This window comes from Sorex araneus, chromosome 11, assembly GCF_027595985.1.
Source record: "Sorex araneus isolate mSorAra2 chromosome 11, mSorAra2.pri, whole genome shotgun sequence".
NCBI lineage: Eukaryota > Metazoa > Chordata > Mammalia > Eulipotyphla > Soricidae > Sorex > Sorex araneus.
This window is the reverse complement of record NC_073312.1, coordinates 24,593,038-24,608,376: the sequence shown is the minus strand read 5'-3', so window position 1 is coordinate 24,608,376 and position 15,339 is coordinate 24,593,038. Positions and strand designations below refer to the sequence as shown.

The 15,339-nt window shown below is 57.9% G+C and overlaps 1 protein-coding gene across 5 annotated transcripts; it reads left to right on the top strand.

The window, feature by feature from the left end:
* Positions 1-293: 293 nt before the first annotated feature.
* On the top strand, positions 294-13,757 carry MFSD13A (major facilitator superfamily domain containing 13A). Of its 5 annotated transcripts, none has more exons than XM_055119404.1 (11): positions 294-369; positions 798-983; positions 4,488-4,753; positions 7,712-7,957; positions 8,404-8,486; positions 8,953-9,405; positions 9,547-9,670; positions 10,895-10,991; positions 11,520-11,691; positions 11,778-11,971; positions 12,959-13,757. In XM_055119404.1, the coding sequence occupies exons 3-11, from the start codon at positions 4,727-4,729 to the stop codon at positions 13,219-13,221; spliced, it is 1,659 nt and encodes a 552-aa protein (XP_054975379.1). In that variant the 5' UTR covers positions 294-369; positions 798-983; positions 4,488-4,726; the 3' UTR covers positions 13,222-13,757. The 5 variants fall into 5 exon arrangements, with proteins under 5 accessions (XP_054975379.1, XP_004616373.2, XP_054975377.1 ...); XM_055119402.1 differs by having other exon boundaries at positions 301-369; positions 687-983; XM_055119406.1 differs by lacking the exon at positions 4,488-4,753 and having other exon boundaries at positions 301-369; positions 687-983.
* Positions 13,758-15,339: the final 1,582 nt, after the last annotated feature.

The window sequence follows — 15,339 nt, the reverse complement described above, 5'->3', positions numbered from 1 at the left end:
TTGCTGGGGTCGATGACCTTTTTTGGGGGGAGGCTGTTTTGGGCCACACCTGGCGGTACTCAGGGCTGACCTCTGACTCTGCGCTTAGGGACCACTTTTGCTGGGCTCGGGAGCACCCTATGAAGTGATGGGGATTGAACTCGTTTTTTGTTTTTTTTTTGGATCAGTAAGGGCAATAGCCCTCGACAAATATGGCGTCGGCAGCTTCGGGCTTGGCCACCTGCAGGACTGAGGTCCAGCGGCGCGGAGCCAATCGCTGGGTGGGGGCGGAGCCTGATTTGTGAAAACAGGCGGCCGCTTGTGCGCAGGCGCACTGGCTCGCACCTGGCTGGGCAGCCGCGGGACGAGGCTTCGGCTAGCTTGATTGCGGTGAGGGGCTGCCGGGTGGCCGGGACTCTGGGGCAGGGCGAAAATGGGGGCCACGCAGACCCAGGGGCAGACCCAAGGAGGATAGAACGTTGCCTGTCAGGGAGTCGTGAGGGATTTTGCAGGGTCCTTAAAGTGATGAGATTGTGGATTGGGAGAGACCTTTGGATGGGGTGCAAGAGTGTGCGCCCCCGGGCCACGTGAGAGCTGCAGCGGGCGGGGGAGGGCGCGGGGAGAGCGGGGCGCATCTGATGGGGATCTGTGTCATCCGCTCATCAGGCTGAGATCATTTCATTATCACGATGGTTCTCACCCCCTAGTGGCGTAGTAGAAGCCCTTGGGGAGCTTGAAAGGAACCCAGAAGCGGGGGCCCGACCCCTGGAGATTCCGATTGGATTAGTTGGGGTGACGCCTGGACCTCGGGATTGCAGAGCAGCCCGTCGGCCGATATGTAACGCGCGGATGGACTGCAGAACCACCGCACGCTTCAGCGCCGGCTTTCAGTTAGCCACGGGGCCACCTGGGCTGGGCCCAGTCTGCTCCCCGCGGCGAAGCTGCTCACCCGCCCGAGCGCCGTGGCCACCGGCGGAAAGGAAGAAGGTCCCTCCTTCAATCAGGTGCAACTTCATTTCCCGCTTGAGGAGGATGCAGCCATCCGTAATGGGATGGAGGGTGACCCCTGGCCGGGCTGACTCTGTGCGGGGCGGGGGCGGGGAGCCGGGGATCCGGGATGTGAAAGGGGAAACAGCGGGCAGTTCAGAGGTCAGCACTCCTAATATTTGCATAGGGTATTTACACCCTCCGGTTTCCGCCGACGCCCCGGGAAGGGAGATCCGGGAAGGGATGTCATGTTTTCTCCACTGCGAGGAGGGAGGACTAAGCGCTCTCCTCGCCCGGGATTCCCCGTTCTACATCATGCCTATGGATTAGGCAGCCCCCTCTCCCTGTCCCCCCTAGACCCGCAGCAGCAAACGCCCGCCCGCTCAGTGCTGCCCCTCGCTCCGGGGGTCTGCTCTGGCTCTGGCATTCCTGGTTTGCTCCACCCAATCCCCACTCACTGTCGGGGATTTGAAATTTGAAGCAAATTTCATTTGCTTCAGAAATCCAGGAGGGGCTGCTCTTTCCAGTACTTTATCTCCCAGAAGCCGGAAGATGGGGCTCCTTCCCTGGAGAGCGTTGTCCCAGGTGGTTTACAAAACCCTTCCCTGTGTCCCTCTCAGCCTAGCTGCTCTGATGAGCTCTCTCCGCTCTGAGCTCTTCTCCCAGGTGGTTTTCTGGAGCCCGGGAGAGTGGCACTGGGTAAAAGTTGAAGATGTCAGCTTGGCTGTTAATATTTCTCTCTGGCCTGGCTCGCTGACTCTACTCAGAGGGGCTGCCTCTTTCTGCCTCATGGTTCAGCAGAAAAGGACGATCACAGTGGGCCCCGTGCCTATGGCGTCTCTTGTTCTCTCCCAGGGCTGTAGCAGCCGTTCTTGCCTGTTCAGGGGTGCAGCCCCGCTGGTCTTGAGCATCTCCTCTGTGGTGGAGTCTGGTAAACGCAGGAGCAGGAATCAGCCCCAATTCCTTAGGCTCTTTCAGGAGCTGAGCTTGCGGGAGGGAAGAGAATGAGGGAGGCATTTGGGTCCTGAGACAGGAGCTAAGGGGCAGAATAGGGGTGAGGACCTGTGACTTGGGGTACTCAGAAAGGCTTGTGACACCAAACTGAGCCTGGAATCAGCAGCATTGTTAATTGTCTTGCAGTGCTGGGGGCCAAACGTAGGTCCTCACTCATGCAATTGCCTTAGTGTGGAGGAAGGGTGGGGCGCATGTGAGAAATTGAGGTCTGTCTATCTTTGTTTGGGGGCCACACACGGTGGGGAAATTGAGTTAAGTTAAAGCACTTTTGTGAATACTGGTCCCAGCACCTAAGAACTTGCAGATTTGGTTTCTTTTTTTTTTTTTTTTTTTGCTTTTTGGGTCACACCAGGGGTTACTCCTGGCTCTGCACTTAGGAATCACTCCTGGCGGTGCTCAGGGGACCATATGGAATGCTGGGAATCAAACCTGGGTCGGCCGCATACAAGATAAACGCCTACCCGCTGTGCTATTGCTCCAGCCCCCAGAACTTGGAGATTTGGGACCAAGTATTTCACCATCAGAGCCTTGCCTTGTTTGTTTTATGGAATTCGTGAGGTCTCATTAGGATTCATGGTGATTTGTGTGCAAGCCAGGCACACTCCCTCTGCCTAAGAATGGAGTGTAGTTCTTTCTTGGGTATTTTAGGTGGAAGGAACAGCAGGAACAAAGGTGTGGAGGTGGTTTTTAGAAAAGAATTTGGGGGAGGGCAGGATACGCTTGGCAGGGAGAGGCCTCAGGGCTGGGTACTGGCAGGACAATTCAACCATGGATTTAGCAAAGAAATGGAAGCCCTTTAAAGTGACAAAACCCAACCCCAGAGACATGGAAAGTGTCCTTTATGGTCTGCTGAGCAGCCTCTGTGCCAGACATTTTCCTTGGTACTTCATCTCTTGCAGTGTAATTCCACAGTTTCTAAGAGGACACTCTTTTTCTTTTTCTTTTTTTTTCCTGCGTCACACCTGGTGATACTTAGGGATTACTCCTGGCTCTGCACTCAGGAATTACTCTTGGCGGTGCTTAGGGACCATATGGGATACTGGGGATTGTACCCAGGTGAGCCTCGTGCAAGGGAAACTCCCCGCCTGCTGTACTATCACTCGGGCCCCTAATAGGACACTCTCACCCTCACTTTATAGACCAGACGACAGATTTTGGTCCGGGCTGGGGGGGCATGATCGGAGTGACTGGTTCAGCGAAGGGATGGGATGGACTGGGGCCTTGGGGCTCCCTGGACCAGGCCAGGGTGGAAACGTGACAGACTGCAGGTGATCAAGCCCCTCGCCCTAGATTATGCCGGCAGTCTGGGTGTGGGCCCCAGGCTGTGGCTCCCCAAAAGAGCTTGACTGTTGTTCTCTTCTGTGGCAGAGTGAGAGGGGGGATTCGTTTCCGGGGGTGAAACAGGGGAGGAAGTGAAACCTCCCGCAGCTGTGGACAGGTTGTGGGGCCTCTGGTTCCTTCTGCGGGGGCTTCCTGATCCTTGCAGGCCTTCTCTTGACTTTCCTAGGCCCTGTTCCCACCTGCTTCTGCTCAAGGGTCTGCTCCTTATCAGGGGTTAACCTGAGAGCCGAATAGTATAGAGGGGAGGGGGTTTGTCTTGCATGCGGCCAACCCGGGTTTGATCCCCGATTCCCGACATCCTGTATGATTCCCCCAAGCACCTCCAGGAGCAATTTCTGCGTGTAGAGCCAGGAGTAAACCCCTGAGCATCACTGGGTGTGGCCCCAAAATACAAAAGCAGAGGTTCCCCTGCCCCTTGCTGACCTGCTGTAAGTGAGCCCAGAGTCAGTTTCTAAGTGTCTTCCACCCGATGGATATGGTACTTCTGGAATATTCCTTTAATCCTCTTGCCCTCCCATCAATATAGGCTGTGTTACCCCCATTTTACAGGTGAGGGAACCAAGGCTCAGAGAAGTTCAGCATCTTGTCTGTGTCACTGCTGTTCACAGGAGGTGTGGTTGGGATGGAAAACCAAGCTCTCCCCAGGGCCCAGTGCAGGTGGTCACAGGTGGGGATTGGGCTCCCACCCGGCAAACAGGCAGGTCATCGGCATCCTGATGGGTGGGAGGCGCCTCACTCCTCGCACAGGCTTTGACCATGTGGCGCAGAGTGTTGAGAGGCACTGGGGATCAGAGAAAGTGACCAGGACAAAGATGAGAGCCACAGAGGACAGGAGGCAAGATGCTGGCCTGGCAGACCCCACTTCCTTTCCCTGGTACCACATCTGGTCTCCTGAGCACAGAGCCAGGAGTAACTGCTGAGCACTGCTGAGTGTGGCCCCAGAACCCCAATACATGAAATTTAGAAGGAGAATGCCAGTGCTTCCTAGCCCAGAGCACCCCATCCTTGTGTGGGGCCCTTTTCATTTTATGGAAGATCTGAAAGTGTCACTAGTACTTAATCTCAGAAATGCTCAACACATTTTCCAGGCTAAGTGTTTTAGAGCCGGGCGGCTTAAACTTTCCTTGTGACTTCTCTTTGCCTGAAATGTTTTTGCCCCACCCCAGGTTGTAGAGGGTGGAGGCAGCGAGGTGCAAGAACAGAGGCCTGGTTGGAGGAGAGCCGGCCTGAAGAACCGATCCGGCATGGGCAGAGCAGGAGGCCCTGGCAGGCTGGGCAGGGAGAGGAGCCGCGGAGGCCGGCGGGCCAGGACAGGTCCTGGGGGTTGCTGCTGCTCCTGTCGGACTCTCGAGGGCCTGACTGATGGGAAGCGGAAGTGGCTGCCCTGCCGTGTGTCTGTGCAGGAATGAGCAGAGACGGCCCAAGGGCCAGTGTGAGTATCCAGGCCTGGCGTAGCATCACGTACCCCACACGGGCTGCCTGGAAACACCAAAATGGGCTCTCACACTTTCAGTGTCTGGGTCAAAACCAAGACATCACAGGGTCACAGGGCCGTGCTCCCTCTGGGGGCTCCAGGCAAGAATCAGCCTCATCCAGCCTCCTCTGGTGACCAGTTCTGGGAGCCTGTTGGCTTGTAGCTGTATCACTCCGCCTTTGCAGCTACTCCGCCTTGGCAGCTTCTCCACCTCTGCAGCTTCTTCACCTTTTTTTTTTTTTTTTGGGGTCACACCCGGCAATGCACAGGGGTTACTCCTGGCTCTTCACTCAGGAATTACCCCTGGCGGTGCTCAGGGGACCATACGGGATGCTGGGATTAGAACCCGGGTCGGCTGCGTGCAAGGCAAACGCCCTACCCGCTGTGCTATCGCTCCAGCCCCACCTTCTTCACCTTTGCACCTTCTCCACCTTTGCATCTTCTTTGCCTTTGCAGCTTCTTGCATCTTCCCTCTGCGTGGGTCTCTGTCCAATTTGATTTGTCTTGTGCCATGTTGGTACCTCCCAAGCCAGTCTGACCTCAAAGTAACTGGGTTACAACTTCAAAGATCCTGTTGAAATCAGGTCACACTCACAGGTCCTGGTGTTAGGACTTGAAGGTATTTTGGGGGCAAAAGGAGGGGTGCATATTCAACTTGGGGACTTTGGCAGAAGGCAGACCCTGTCCCCCATAGCTTTCCTTTTGAGGTCAGATTATGTTTACTTGGGGATTTATTTTCTGAAATGAGAAAAGCAGAATAAATCAAAAGCTCCCAGCCTTCTCTGAGGGACTCTTCATTCTACGGAAGGTCTGAAAGCTTCCATAGTAATAATCTCTCCAGTGTGCCCCTCGTTTATTATGCTAAATGCTTAGAATATTTTCTGTTTGTCTGTTAACAATAACCTTAACCTGGCTTGCAGATTTTGAACCAGGTATAAGGGGCCAGAGAGATAGTTCAGTGAGCTGAGCCCAGGTTCCATCCTTGGTGCCCCGTGGGCCGGAGCAACCAGAGCAGAGTCAGGGAGAGCCCTTGATTATTACCGGCTGAGGCTCCCAAACGCAGAGGAAACAAATACCAAGACAGATGTGACGCCTCTCTGCTGCCTGGACTCTGGCCCTGGGCCAGTAGCTTGCCGGGAGCCTGTGCAGATGCAGAGTGCCCGGCTGGGCTGATGACTCAGAGACTGGAGCACACGTTTCACCTGCAGGAGTCCAGGATCCAGCCCCAGTGCTCCCTGCCCCCAAACAAAGTGAAAATCAAAGTGCAGGACCTTGGGGCTCGCAGCCCTTCCAAGTCAGCATGTCCGTGGTGGCCAGGGTTCCCCGTGAGGCAGTGTTGAGGAGCACTGCCCACTGAAAACCTGGCTCTGAGTTCCTTCCCGCGCTTGGCACTCGGCCGTCTCTGTGCTTGAGTTGTCCTGCTTGGAAACCTGACACTGTGCTTCTTTGTTCTTTGTTCCTGGGGTTTATCTTGAGCTTCTCTCCCTCATGTTGAGGGGACCTTTCTGCAGAGCGTTCTGCCTGCTCACACAGTCCCTTATTTGTGTCTTTGGGCTGTGCCAACTTTTTGCTGTTTATAAATGCTGCTGCCACGAACACCTTTGCACACATTCCTTTAGGTTAGTTCCCGGAGGTGAATATCTGGAATCAAAGTACAGGAACAGTTGGGGATATTTATCACTCTTACATGCTATGGAAACCGATACCACAGCACCTTTTCCCTGTGTGCATTGGGACCTGAGTAGCACGTGAGAGATCAAGTAACAGAAAAGGGTTTAGTAACCAGACTGGACATGGTTCAAAAATCTCTCTCTTTCTCCTTTTTTTTTTTTTCCTTTTGGTTTTGGGCCATACTCCACAGTCCTTAGGGCTTACTCCGCTCAGGGAATCACCCCTCGCAGTATTCAGAGGATCATCTGTGGTATCTAGGATTGAACCAGTGGGAAGGGAAATTGCAGCTTGCAAGGCTTACCTGCTATGCTATATCTGTCTTCAAGTCTTTTTTGCTGTGTGACGTTGGATGAATTACTTAAGAGTCTCTGAGTTTCCAGTTACTCCCCTGTAACAGTGTAACAGTGCTGTGAACTTTGGGATCTGATAAAACAGGGATCCGATAAAAATAACAGTACCACCACCAGCATCATTTAGTGAGCATTTTCTGAGACTGGATTACCCCCCTCTCCGTTTGTCATGGTGCCCAGGACCACCAGGGTTATACTCAGTGGTACTAGGGGCCAAGGAGTGCTGGTGATCACATGGAGTGCCAGGCACATTCTGGGCATGTGCTCTGCACTCTTTTGGGGGTTGTTGTCTGGTTGACTGGCTTTTGGGCCACAACCCGAAGTGCTCAGGGCTTACCCCTGGCTCCGTGCTCAGGGATCACTCCTGGCAGGGCTCAGAGACCATATGGGGTGCCAGGGATCGACCCCCTCCCCCCGCTTGCCATATGCAAGGCAAGCTTCCTACCCACTGTACTATTGCTCCAACTCCCGTGGTCTACCACTGCGGCCCTTTCCCCGACCCCCCCGTTTCTGGTTCAGAGGCAGTAAGGGAGAGTTGGCTGAGTGTCTCAGTCGCTCGCCAGAGGCCGTCCTGCAGGCGCATTGCTTCAGCAAGCCCAGCGTTCTGTCCCAGACACAGAAGGGCTCGTAGGAGGTCCCGAGCACATGACTTGGCCTGGCGCGGGTTGGCCGCCTGCCTTCCCTTCCCACGCCTCTCAGCTGCCTGGGGTTAGTCCCGGGGAGTGGTGGCTGGCTCCGGCGCTTGAAGCCACGCTTCGTAGATCATTTCCCAGCCGGGTCTCATCTCACATGCCAGCATTCTCCCAACGGGACCAAGCCTGTCGGAACTCAGGGTCTGGGGTTAGGGGCCTGGCTGGCTTTGATCCCTGTCGCTAACGGGTTCCTCCTTCCCCAGGGACAAGGATGGCCAGACAGCCTGTGGCCATGCACCTTCCTCAGAGCTTCGGGGCCTGAGACGGGCATGGCGGCGGCGGCGGGGCTGGGGGGGCTCCAGGCCCGGCTGCTGGGCCTGCCCACAGCCCTGGTCTATGGCTCCCTGGCCCTCTTCATCTCCGTCCTGCACAATGTCTTCCTGCTCTACTACGTGGACACCTTTGTCTCCGTGTACAAGATCAACAAAGTGTCCTTCTGGGTCGGAGAGGTAGGCCAGCAGGGGGGTGTCGAATGTGCCGGGCACCCCCAGTCCCCAGTTCCGTGAGAGGCTGGAGGCCTTGGTGCCTCCTCAGGCCAGGTACGTGTCATGCCCACGGGTGTGCGCTAACGTGCTTCCATCTCCCACCTGGGGGCCTGCTGGGGGAGTGGAGAGGGACAGTCCCAGGTGGTGTGGCTTTAGCAGGGGCACTGGCATGAGTACAGGCTGCCCCTAGGAAAATTGGGGTCTTCTTTTTGTTTAGTTTGATGGGGGGGGCACACCAGGTGGTCCTCAGGGCTTGCTCCTGGCTTTGCTCAGGGGACCATGTGGGGGCTGGGGAGTGAACCTGTGTCAGCCACAGTCAAGGCAAGGACCCTACCCACCTTTGAGAGGTGGTGAGCAGACAGGGGCCGGGCCCGGAGACCCCCCCTGCCTCATCTCTCCTGTGCCCGCAGGCCGTGTTTCTCCTCTGGAACAGCCTCAACGACCCCCTCTTCGGCTGGCTGAGTGACCGTCGGTTCCTTAGCTCTCAGACCCGGTTTGTGTCTTGGGGATGACTCATAACTGTCCTGCTCCCTGCCCCCTCCCCCACTGCTGGGAATGGTGTGGGGAGGGGATGGGCACTTGAGCTGTGATCCGGGTCCTCGCGTCCCGATATCTCTGTGTCCAGGCTGCGGAAGTGGGCTGGCTTGCCTGGGGTGAGGTGCCCCCAGCCTGTTTGGTGGCTGTCAGGCTAGAGAGCTGGGCCACCGACATGCTGCTCTGGCGGGCTCCCTCCCCCAGCCTTGAGAAGTGGGTCTTCGCTTACCCTTGGCTGCTAGCCCGGGACAGGCTGGCAAGGGCACAGAGGAGAGCGTGTACCCACTGGGGTAACGCGGGAGGCAGAGGAATTGGGGCCCAGTGGGACCGCCCGGTGTGAGGTCTACCCTCTGGCCTCCCTCCTGCCTCTGGGGCCCGGGCCCAGGCTGCGGGGCATCTCTCGACATCCCTCCTCTCCCCGGCAGGTCGGGCCCCCAGCTCTCCTCCAGGGCCGTGGTGTTGGCCCGGGTGCGGGCGCTGGGCTGGCACGGGCCACTGCTGGCGCTGTCGTTCCTGGCCTTCTGGGTGCCCTGGGCTCCCGCGGGCCTGCAGTTCTTGCTCTGCCTGTGCCTCTACGATGGTTTCCTGACGCTCGTGGACCTGCACCACCACGCCTTGCTGGCCGACCTGGCCGTCTCAGCCCACGGCCGCACCCACCTCAACTTCTACTGTTCCCTGTTCAGTGCGGCCGGCTCCCTCTCGGTCTTTGCCTCCTATGCCTTCTGGAACAAGGAGGACTTTTCTTCCTTCCGTGCCTTCTGCGTGGCACTGGCTGCTGCCTCTGGCCTGGGCTTTGTGGGGGCCACCCAGCTGCTGAGGCAGCGTGTGGAGGTCACCAGCAGGGAGCCTGCCTGCCCGGCCCTGGCTGAGGATGGCAGGTGAGTGGCTGGGTGCGGGCCCCCTGGTTCCCGCCCACCTCCTCCCAGTCTGGTTCTGGCACTTTGGGAGGGTTCCCCAGGCTTCGTGAGGCGGCGCTGCCCTATGGCCTCAGCTCTTCTTCACACCCTTCTGCCCTTTAGCCTGTGCGGAGAGCGGCTGCTGGTGGGGGGCGAGGAGGCGGGCAGCATCACCTTGAGCCAGTACTTGCGGCAGCTGGCACGCCACCGGAACTTCCTGTGGTTCGTGGGCATGGACCTGGTGCAGGTATGGGGAGTACCTCCTCCCCCCCCACCCCCAGATGCCTTTAAGGCTAGAAATCCATCTTGGCCCATGAATGAGGACTGCAGCGTGATCTGGTGGCAGGAGTCCAGGCTAGTCTAAGATGCTTCAAGTCCAGCAGCAGCTGAGCTCCTAACTCCCTGTGCATCTGGGCATGTCCTCCTCTATGAAAAGGGAAAGATATGCCTTTGCTTTGGGGACATAGCTCAGAGGGCCCGAGTGTCTGCCCTGCCTGCCTCAGATCTACCCCAGCACTACCTGGTCTCCTGAGCACCACCGCATGTAGACTCGGTGGCTTCCAAGCACCTCTAGGTTTGGCTTTTGAGGTTCCCAGAATCAACCTTGCAGCATCTAGTCACTTCATAACCCCACACTCAATATGGGGCTTTGGGGACTTTTGACAATCCTTTTTCGGGAGTGGGGGGGAGTTGGGAGTCACCCAGTGATGCTCAAGGGTTACTCTGACTCTGTCCTCAGGAATTACTCAGGGGACCATATGGAATGCTGGGGATCGAATCTGGGTCAGCCGCATGTAAGGCAGATGCCCTACCCACTGTACTATCTCTCTGGCCCCAACCATTTTTATTTTTAAATTTTTTTGTTGTTGGGGACTGGAGCGATAGCACAGCGGGTAGGGCATTTGCTTTGCATGCGGCCGACCTGGGTTCGATTCCCAGCATCCCATATGGTCCCCTGAGCACCACCAGGGATAATTCCTGAGTGTAGAACCAGGACTAACCCCTGTACATCGCCAGGTGTGACCCAAAAAGGAAAACAAAAGAAAAAAAATTTGTTGTTGTGGTGGTGGTGGTGGTGCTGGTGATTGAATCCCAGGCCTTGCCCGTGTGAGACGTGCACTCAGCTGTGAGCCACGTCCTTGACCCTTTGACAGCAACTGTTTCAGAATACCAAGTGCCAGCCCTACAACCTGCCTAGCCAAATTTAGAAATAGTTTGCATTTCTGTCATTGTCTATTTTTCACGAGGGTGTTTTCAATGGCAAAGAAATTTTCCATACTTCTAGTGGCAATTTTATAATCCCTTAACACTTGGGGAAAAAATGAAATAAGCTCCAGGATTTGGTCTTAGTGTTTGTTCCTGCCTTTAGGGACGTGGGGACGAGGCTGCTCTGAGGATGGGGGACAGTGCTCCCCTGTGGTTCTGGCGTGCCTCTGAGCGCAGCCTCCTTACGGGCCCTGTTGGGTTGCAGGTGTTTCACTGTCACTTCAACAGCAACTTCTTCCCCCTCTTCCTGGAGCACCTGTTGGCTGACCGCATCTCCCTCTCCACAGGCTCTTTCCTGCTGGGTGAGTGGGGGTCTTGGGCAGGTGGCAAAGACCAAAGACTTGTACCCAGGACCCTGGCCTGGCTGCAAACACAGCAGCTCAACCAGCTGAATCGGCAGTAGGGGTTCCCATCTAGCCCCCGTCCCACCTCTCTTCTCCTAAGGAAGGGGGTGAGGGTGTGGGGGGCGGTGGGGGTGTGGGGGGTGTGGGGTGGAAGTGCTTGGTTTCCCTCCCTGCGCTCCTCTTGGTGATGGTGCCACCCAGAGGCGAGGCGGCGTATTGCAGCATCTGGTGAGCAGCCAGAGGCTTGGGTGTGGGTGGGTGGTGACTGGCGAGCCTCCCGCCCCCCCACACCTCTGCTCCCTGTCCAGGGGGTTTTAGTAGATCTCTTGGGGCCTCTGTTTCTCATCTGTCAAGTAGGATCATCACTGCTTAGCTTCAGGGACCGTGGGGATGAAAGCCAGCGGTGATACGCTCGCTCGTAGCACAGAGCCCAGGCGTCTGATCGCCGGTGGGGGCCCCTGACCCGGCTGCACCCCGTCTCCCCAGGCATCTCCTATGTTGCGCCCCACCTCAACAACCTCTACTTCCTGTCCCTGTGCCGCCGCTGGGGAGTCTACACCGTGGTGCGGGGGCTCTTCGTGCTCAAGCTGGGCCTGAGCCTGCTCATGCTGTTGGCTGGCCCCGACCGGCCGGGCCTGCTCTGCCTCTTCATCGCCAGGTACCTGCCGCCCTGCCCACCCCAGCCCGGGCCCCGCTCCCTCCGCCCCGCGCCCTCACAGCTCTCCCCGCCTCCCTTCCGGCCAGCAACCGCGTGTTCACTGAGGGCACCTGCAAGCTGCTGACCCTGGTGGTCACGGACCTGGTGGACGAGGACCTGGTGTTGAACCGCCGCAAGCAGGCCGCCTCGGCGCTCCTCTTTGGCATGGTGGCGTTGGTGACCAAGCCGGGCCAGACCTTCGCCCCGCTACTGGGCACCTGGCTACTGTGCTTCTACACAGGTGAGGGGCGGGGCGGGCAGCGGGCTCTGCAGGCTTGGGCAGCATCCCCCTCCTGGGGCCGAGGGGCAGTAAGGGATGGAATGGCCTCTGGCCCACCCTTGGCCTGGCCGCCCCTGGTGGTCGGGGAAGGCTCTTCCCTTCTTCCCGTGCTCTCCCACTCCTTCACAAATGCACCTCCTGGGCCAGGCATTGCCCTTCGCGCTTATCTAGGGCAGTCACAGCAAGACAGGACAGGACTTGGCCCACATGGCACTCATATTCCAGTCTGGGGCAGGGGACGGGCTTTCGTACAACCAAGTCAGAAGATGCCCCGAGTGGCATGTGTGAGGGTGGAAATTCCGTGACTGAGAAGAAGCTACTTAATGGTGACGTAGGTCTCTCCCAGGAGTGATGCTCTGGACTGATTGCGAGGATTGGGTGCTAGAAAGAACACGAGTCCCGGAGAGAGGGGCCAACCCGTGCAGTCAGAGGTCCCGGTGCTTGCGGCAGCGGGGAGGGGAGGCCGAAAAGGGAGGTGGGGAGATGGGCAGAGACCCTAGGGCAGTGCCGGGTCTGAACTGTGAGCGTGGCTCGGGGGGCTGCTTGGTGAGGGGACTGGAGGGAGGCCGTGGCTGCCTCTGAGGCTTGGTCCTGGGGGTGCCTGGACAGGGCTCAGGAAGAGGTGGGTGTGGGGAAGAGTGTTTGGTCCTGGGGCGTGCTGGACCCCAGAGACTGGGCGGAGATGGTGCTGTTCACCCTCAGGGAGAACGGGGCGGGGGGGCACAGGGTTGTCGGGAGTGGGCAGTCTGTGGCACAGCGGTGGCGCTGTGGGAGGAAGCTGGGCTGACTCCGCTTTATCTTGTGGGGCAGGAGATGTCTCAGGGACTCCTGGGGGGCCGTGTGCAGTGCGGGTGCTGGAACCGGGGTCCACTGTGTGAAGACAGGTGCCTCCCCCCTCGGCTCTCTCTCGGGCCCCTGATTGTGCTCTTCCTGCCTGCTCTGCCCCAGGTCACGACCTCTTCCAGCAACCTCTGCTGGCCCCCGTGGGAAGTGCCCAGCCGTGGCCGGAGCCCCCGGCCGTGCCGCCAGCACAGGCGCCTTCGCTCCGCCAGGGCTGCTTCTACCTGCTGGTGCTGGTGCCCATCACCTGCGCCCTGCTGCAGCTCTTCACCTGGTCCCGGTTCACGCTGCACGGGAGCCGCCTGCACATGGTCAAGGCCCAGCGCCAGAGCCTGGCCCAGGCCCAGCCCCTGGACGTGAAGACGGTGTGAGCGGATGGCGAGGCCCAACTGTGTTGAGGATACTGCCAGAGCCGGGGCAGGCACCCCTGGCCAGCCCGGTGTCCTCCTCCCCCGCCTTCCTCACGTGCAGCCTGCAGGACGGGGCATGAGAGGGACTCGTGGGACTGAGGCGTCCCGGGCTCTCGGCTCGGGCAGCTGTCCCGCCCCGGGAAAGACAGCGCCATATGTGCTCAGGGATCCGCCCCGCCTGTGGCGTAGGTGGAAGACGAGGACCAAGAGGCGTGGGGCCGGGGCTGGCCCGTCGGCCGGGGCTGGCGCTGGTGCGCCGTGTGGGCTCAGGAACCACTTTTGATATGTCAACCCCCTTTCTCGAGACCCACCGCCTCCCTCCCCCTTCTCCCCCCTTCTTTTTCAGCGTCCTCTGCTTCAGCTGTGCCTGAAGCTGCACCAGCCCTGCCCTCCCTCCCCCCCTCCCCCTGCTGGGGCTACAGGAAACCCTCCTCCACCCCCACCCCCACCAGCAATGAGGTCGTTCCAGGTGGATTAAAGTCAGTCATTCTCCTGAGTCCCCAGGCCTGCGCTGTGGGGGGCAGTGTGGGTGGTGACCAGGAGTCTCCCTGAATAGGAGCACCCCGGGGACATTTCCCCTGAGGTGTATAGCCTGGGAGCAAAGGAACTTCCAGGCCTGTGGCTGTGGTCCTGGCCCCTGACCATTGCTGGGCACCGCGGGCAGGGAAGAAGCGGTTTCTCGGCCACTCCAGCCACTCTGGCGATTCAAAGGAGCTTTCCAACAGATGGGCAGGCGTGAGGCCTGTGCCCCTGGATTCTCTCTCATCCCAGGGTCTGGGTTTGGCGTGGGCATCTGCGTTCACAGTTGAGAGAAGAGCCTCCGGGCTAGGTTGGCCCTTCTCAGGCGTGGCACAAGCGACATGTGGGGCCGGGTTGATCTTTGTTGTGCAAAAAGCAGGGGCAGGGGGGCTGGAGCAATAGTACAGCAAGGAGGGCTCTGACCTTGCACTCGGCCAACCTAGGTTTGATCTCCAGCATCCTAAATGATCCCTGCAGCCTGCCAGGAGTAATTCCTGAGTCCAGAGCCAGGAATAAGTCCTGAGCACTGCTGGATATGGCCCCAAAACGAACAAGAAAAAAAAAAGTTTTTGGAACCAGAGACAGCTGAGAGGGCAGGTCACGTGCTCTGCATGTAGGTCCAGTCCCTGGCACTGTGAGGGCTTCTGAGCACAGAGCTGGGAGTAGTTCTTAAGACCTCGTTGGTTTTTTTATTTTTTTAATTTTATTTATTTATTTATTTATTTTTGCGTTTTGGGTCACACCTGGCGATGCACAGGGGTCATTCCTGGCTCTGCACTCAGGAATCACCCCTGGCGGTGCTCAGGGGACCATATGGGATGCTGGGAATTGAACCCGGGTCATCCGTGTGCAAAGCAAATGCCCTACCTGCTGCCCTACCTGCTGTGCTATCGCTCCAGCCCCTCGTTGGTTTTTTAAAAAAAAAATTTTGGGGGGGCGGCCACCTCTGGATGCTCAGGGATTACTCTTGGCTCTGTACTGTCAGTTACTCCTGGTGGTGCTTGGGGAGCCATATGGGGTCCTAGGGATCGAACCTGGGGCGACAGCATGCAGGTAGCACCCTACCTGCTGTGCTCTCTGTGCTTGGGAAGACTTATTGTGTTTTACGCAAAACCAGACCCAACCCTAGTAATTCTTTCTGGGGAGATCAGTCAAAGGCTGGAGTGCCTGCTTTGTGTCCAAGAGGCCCAGGTTTGGTTTCTGATAATGCCGGGTCCCCTGAGCAGTCTTAGAGATTGAACTGGGCTTGGCCACATGCAAGGCAAGTGCCTTAACTCTTGCACTAGCTCAGTGGGTTTTTTAGGGTCTACAGTTGGCTTCTGGAGGCTGGAGCGATAGTACAGTGGGTAGGGCATTTGCCTTGCACGCGGCTGACCCGGGTTCGATTCATAACATCTCATATGGTCTGCCAGGAGTAACCCCTTCGCATCACTGGGTGTGACTCAAAAAGAGAGAGAAAAAAAAAAGGAATGTTGGCTTTGGCAGCCAGGGGTGGAGCTCAGTATTACAGCGTAAGTTTTGCATGTAAGAGGTTCTGGTTTGCCCCTTGGATCTCTCTCC

Excerpts from the sequence above, each read along its gene's own strand:
- MFSD13A (XM_055119404.1), top strand. The coding sequence starts at position 4,727 with ATGAGCAGAGACGGCCCAAGGGCCAGT. Across the intron at positions 10,992-11,519 it reads CACAGGCTCTTTCCTGCTGG|GCATCTCCTATGTTGCGCCC; the intron begins GTGAGTGGGGGT and ends CCGTCTCCCCAG. Across the intron at positions 11,972-12,958 it reads GCTACTGTGCTTCTACACAG|GTCACGACCTCTTCCAGCAA; the intron begins GTGAGGGGCGGG and ends GCTCTGCCCCAG.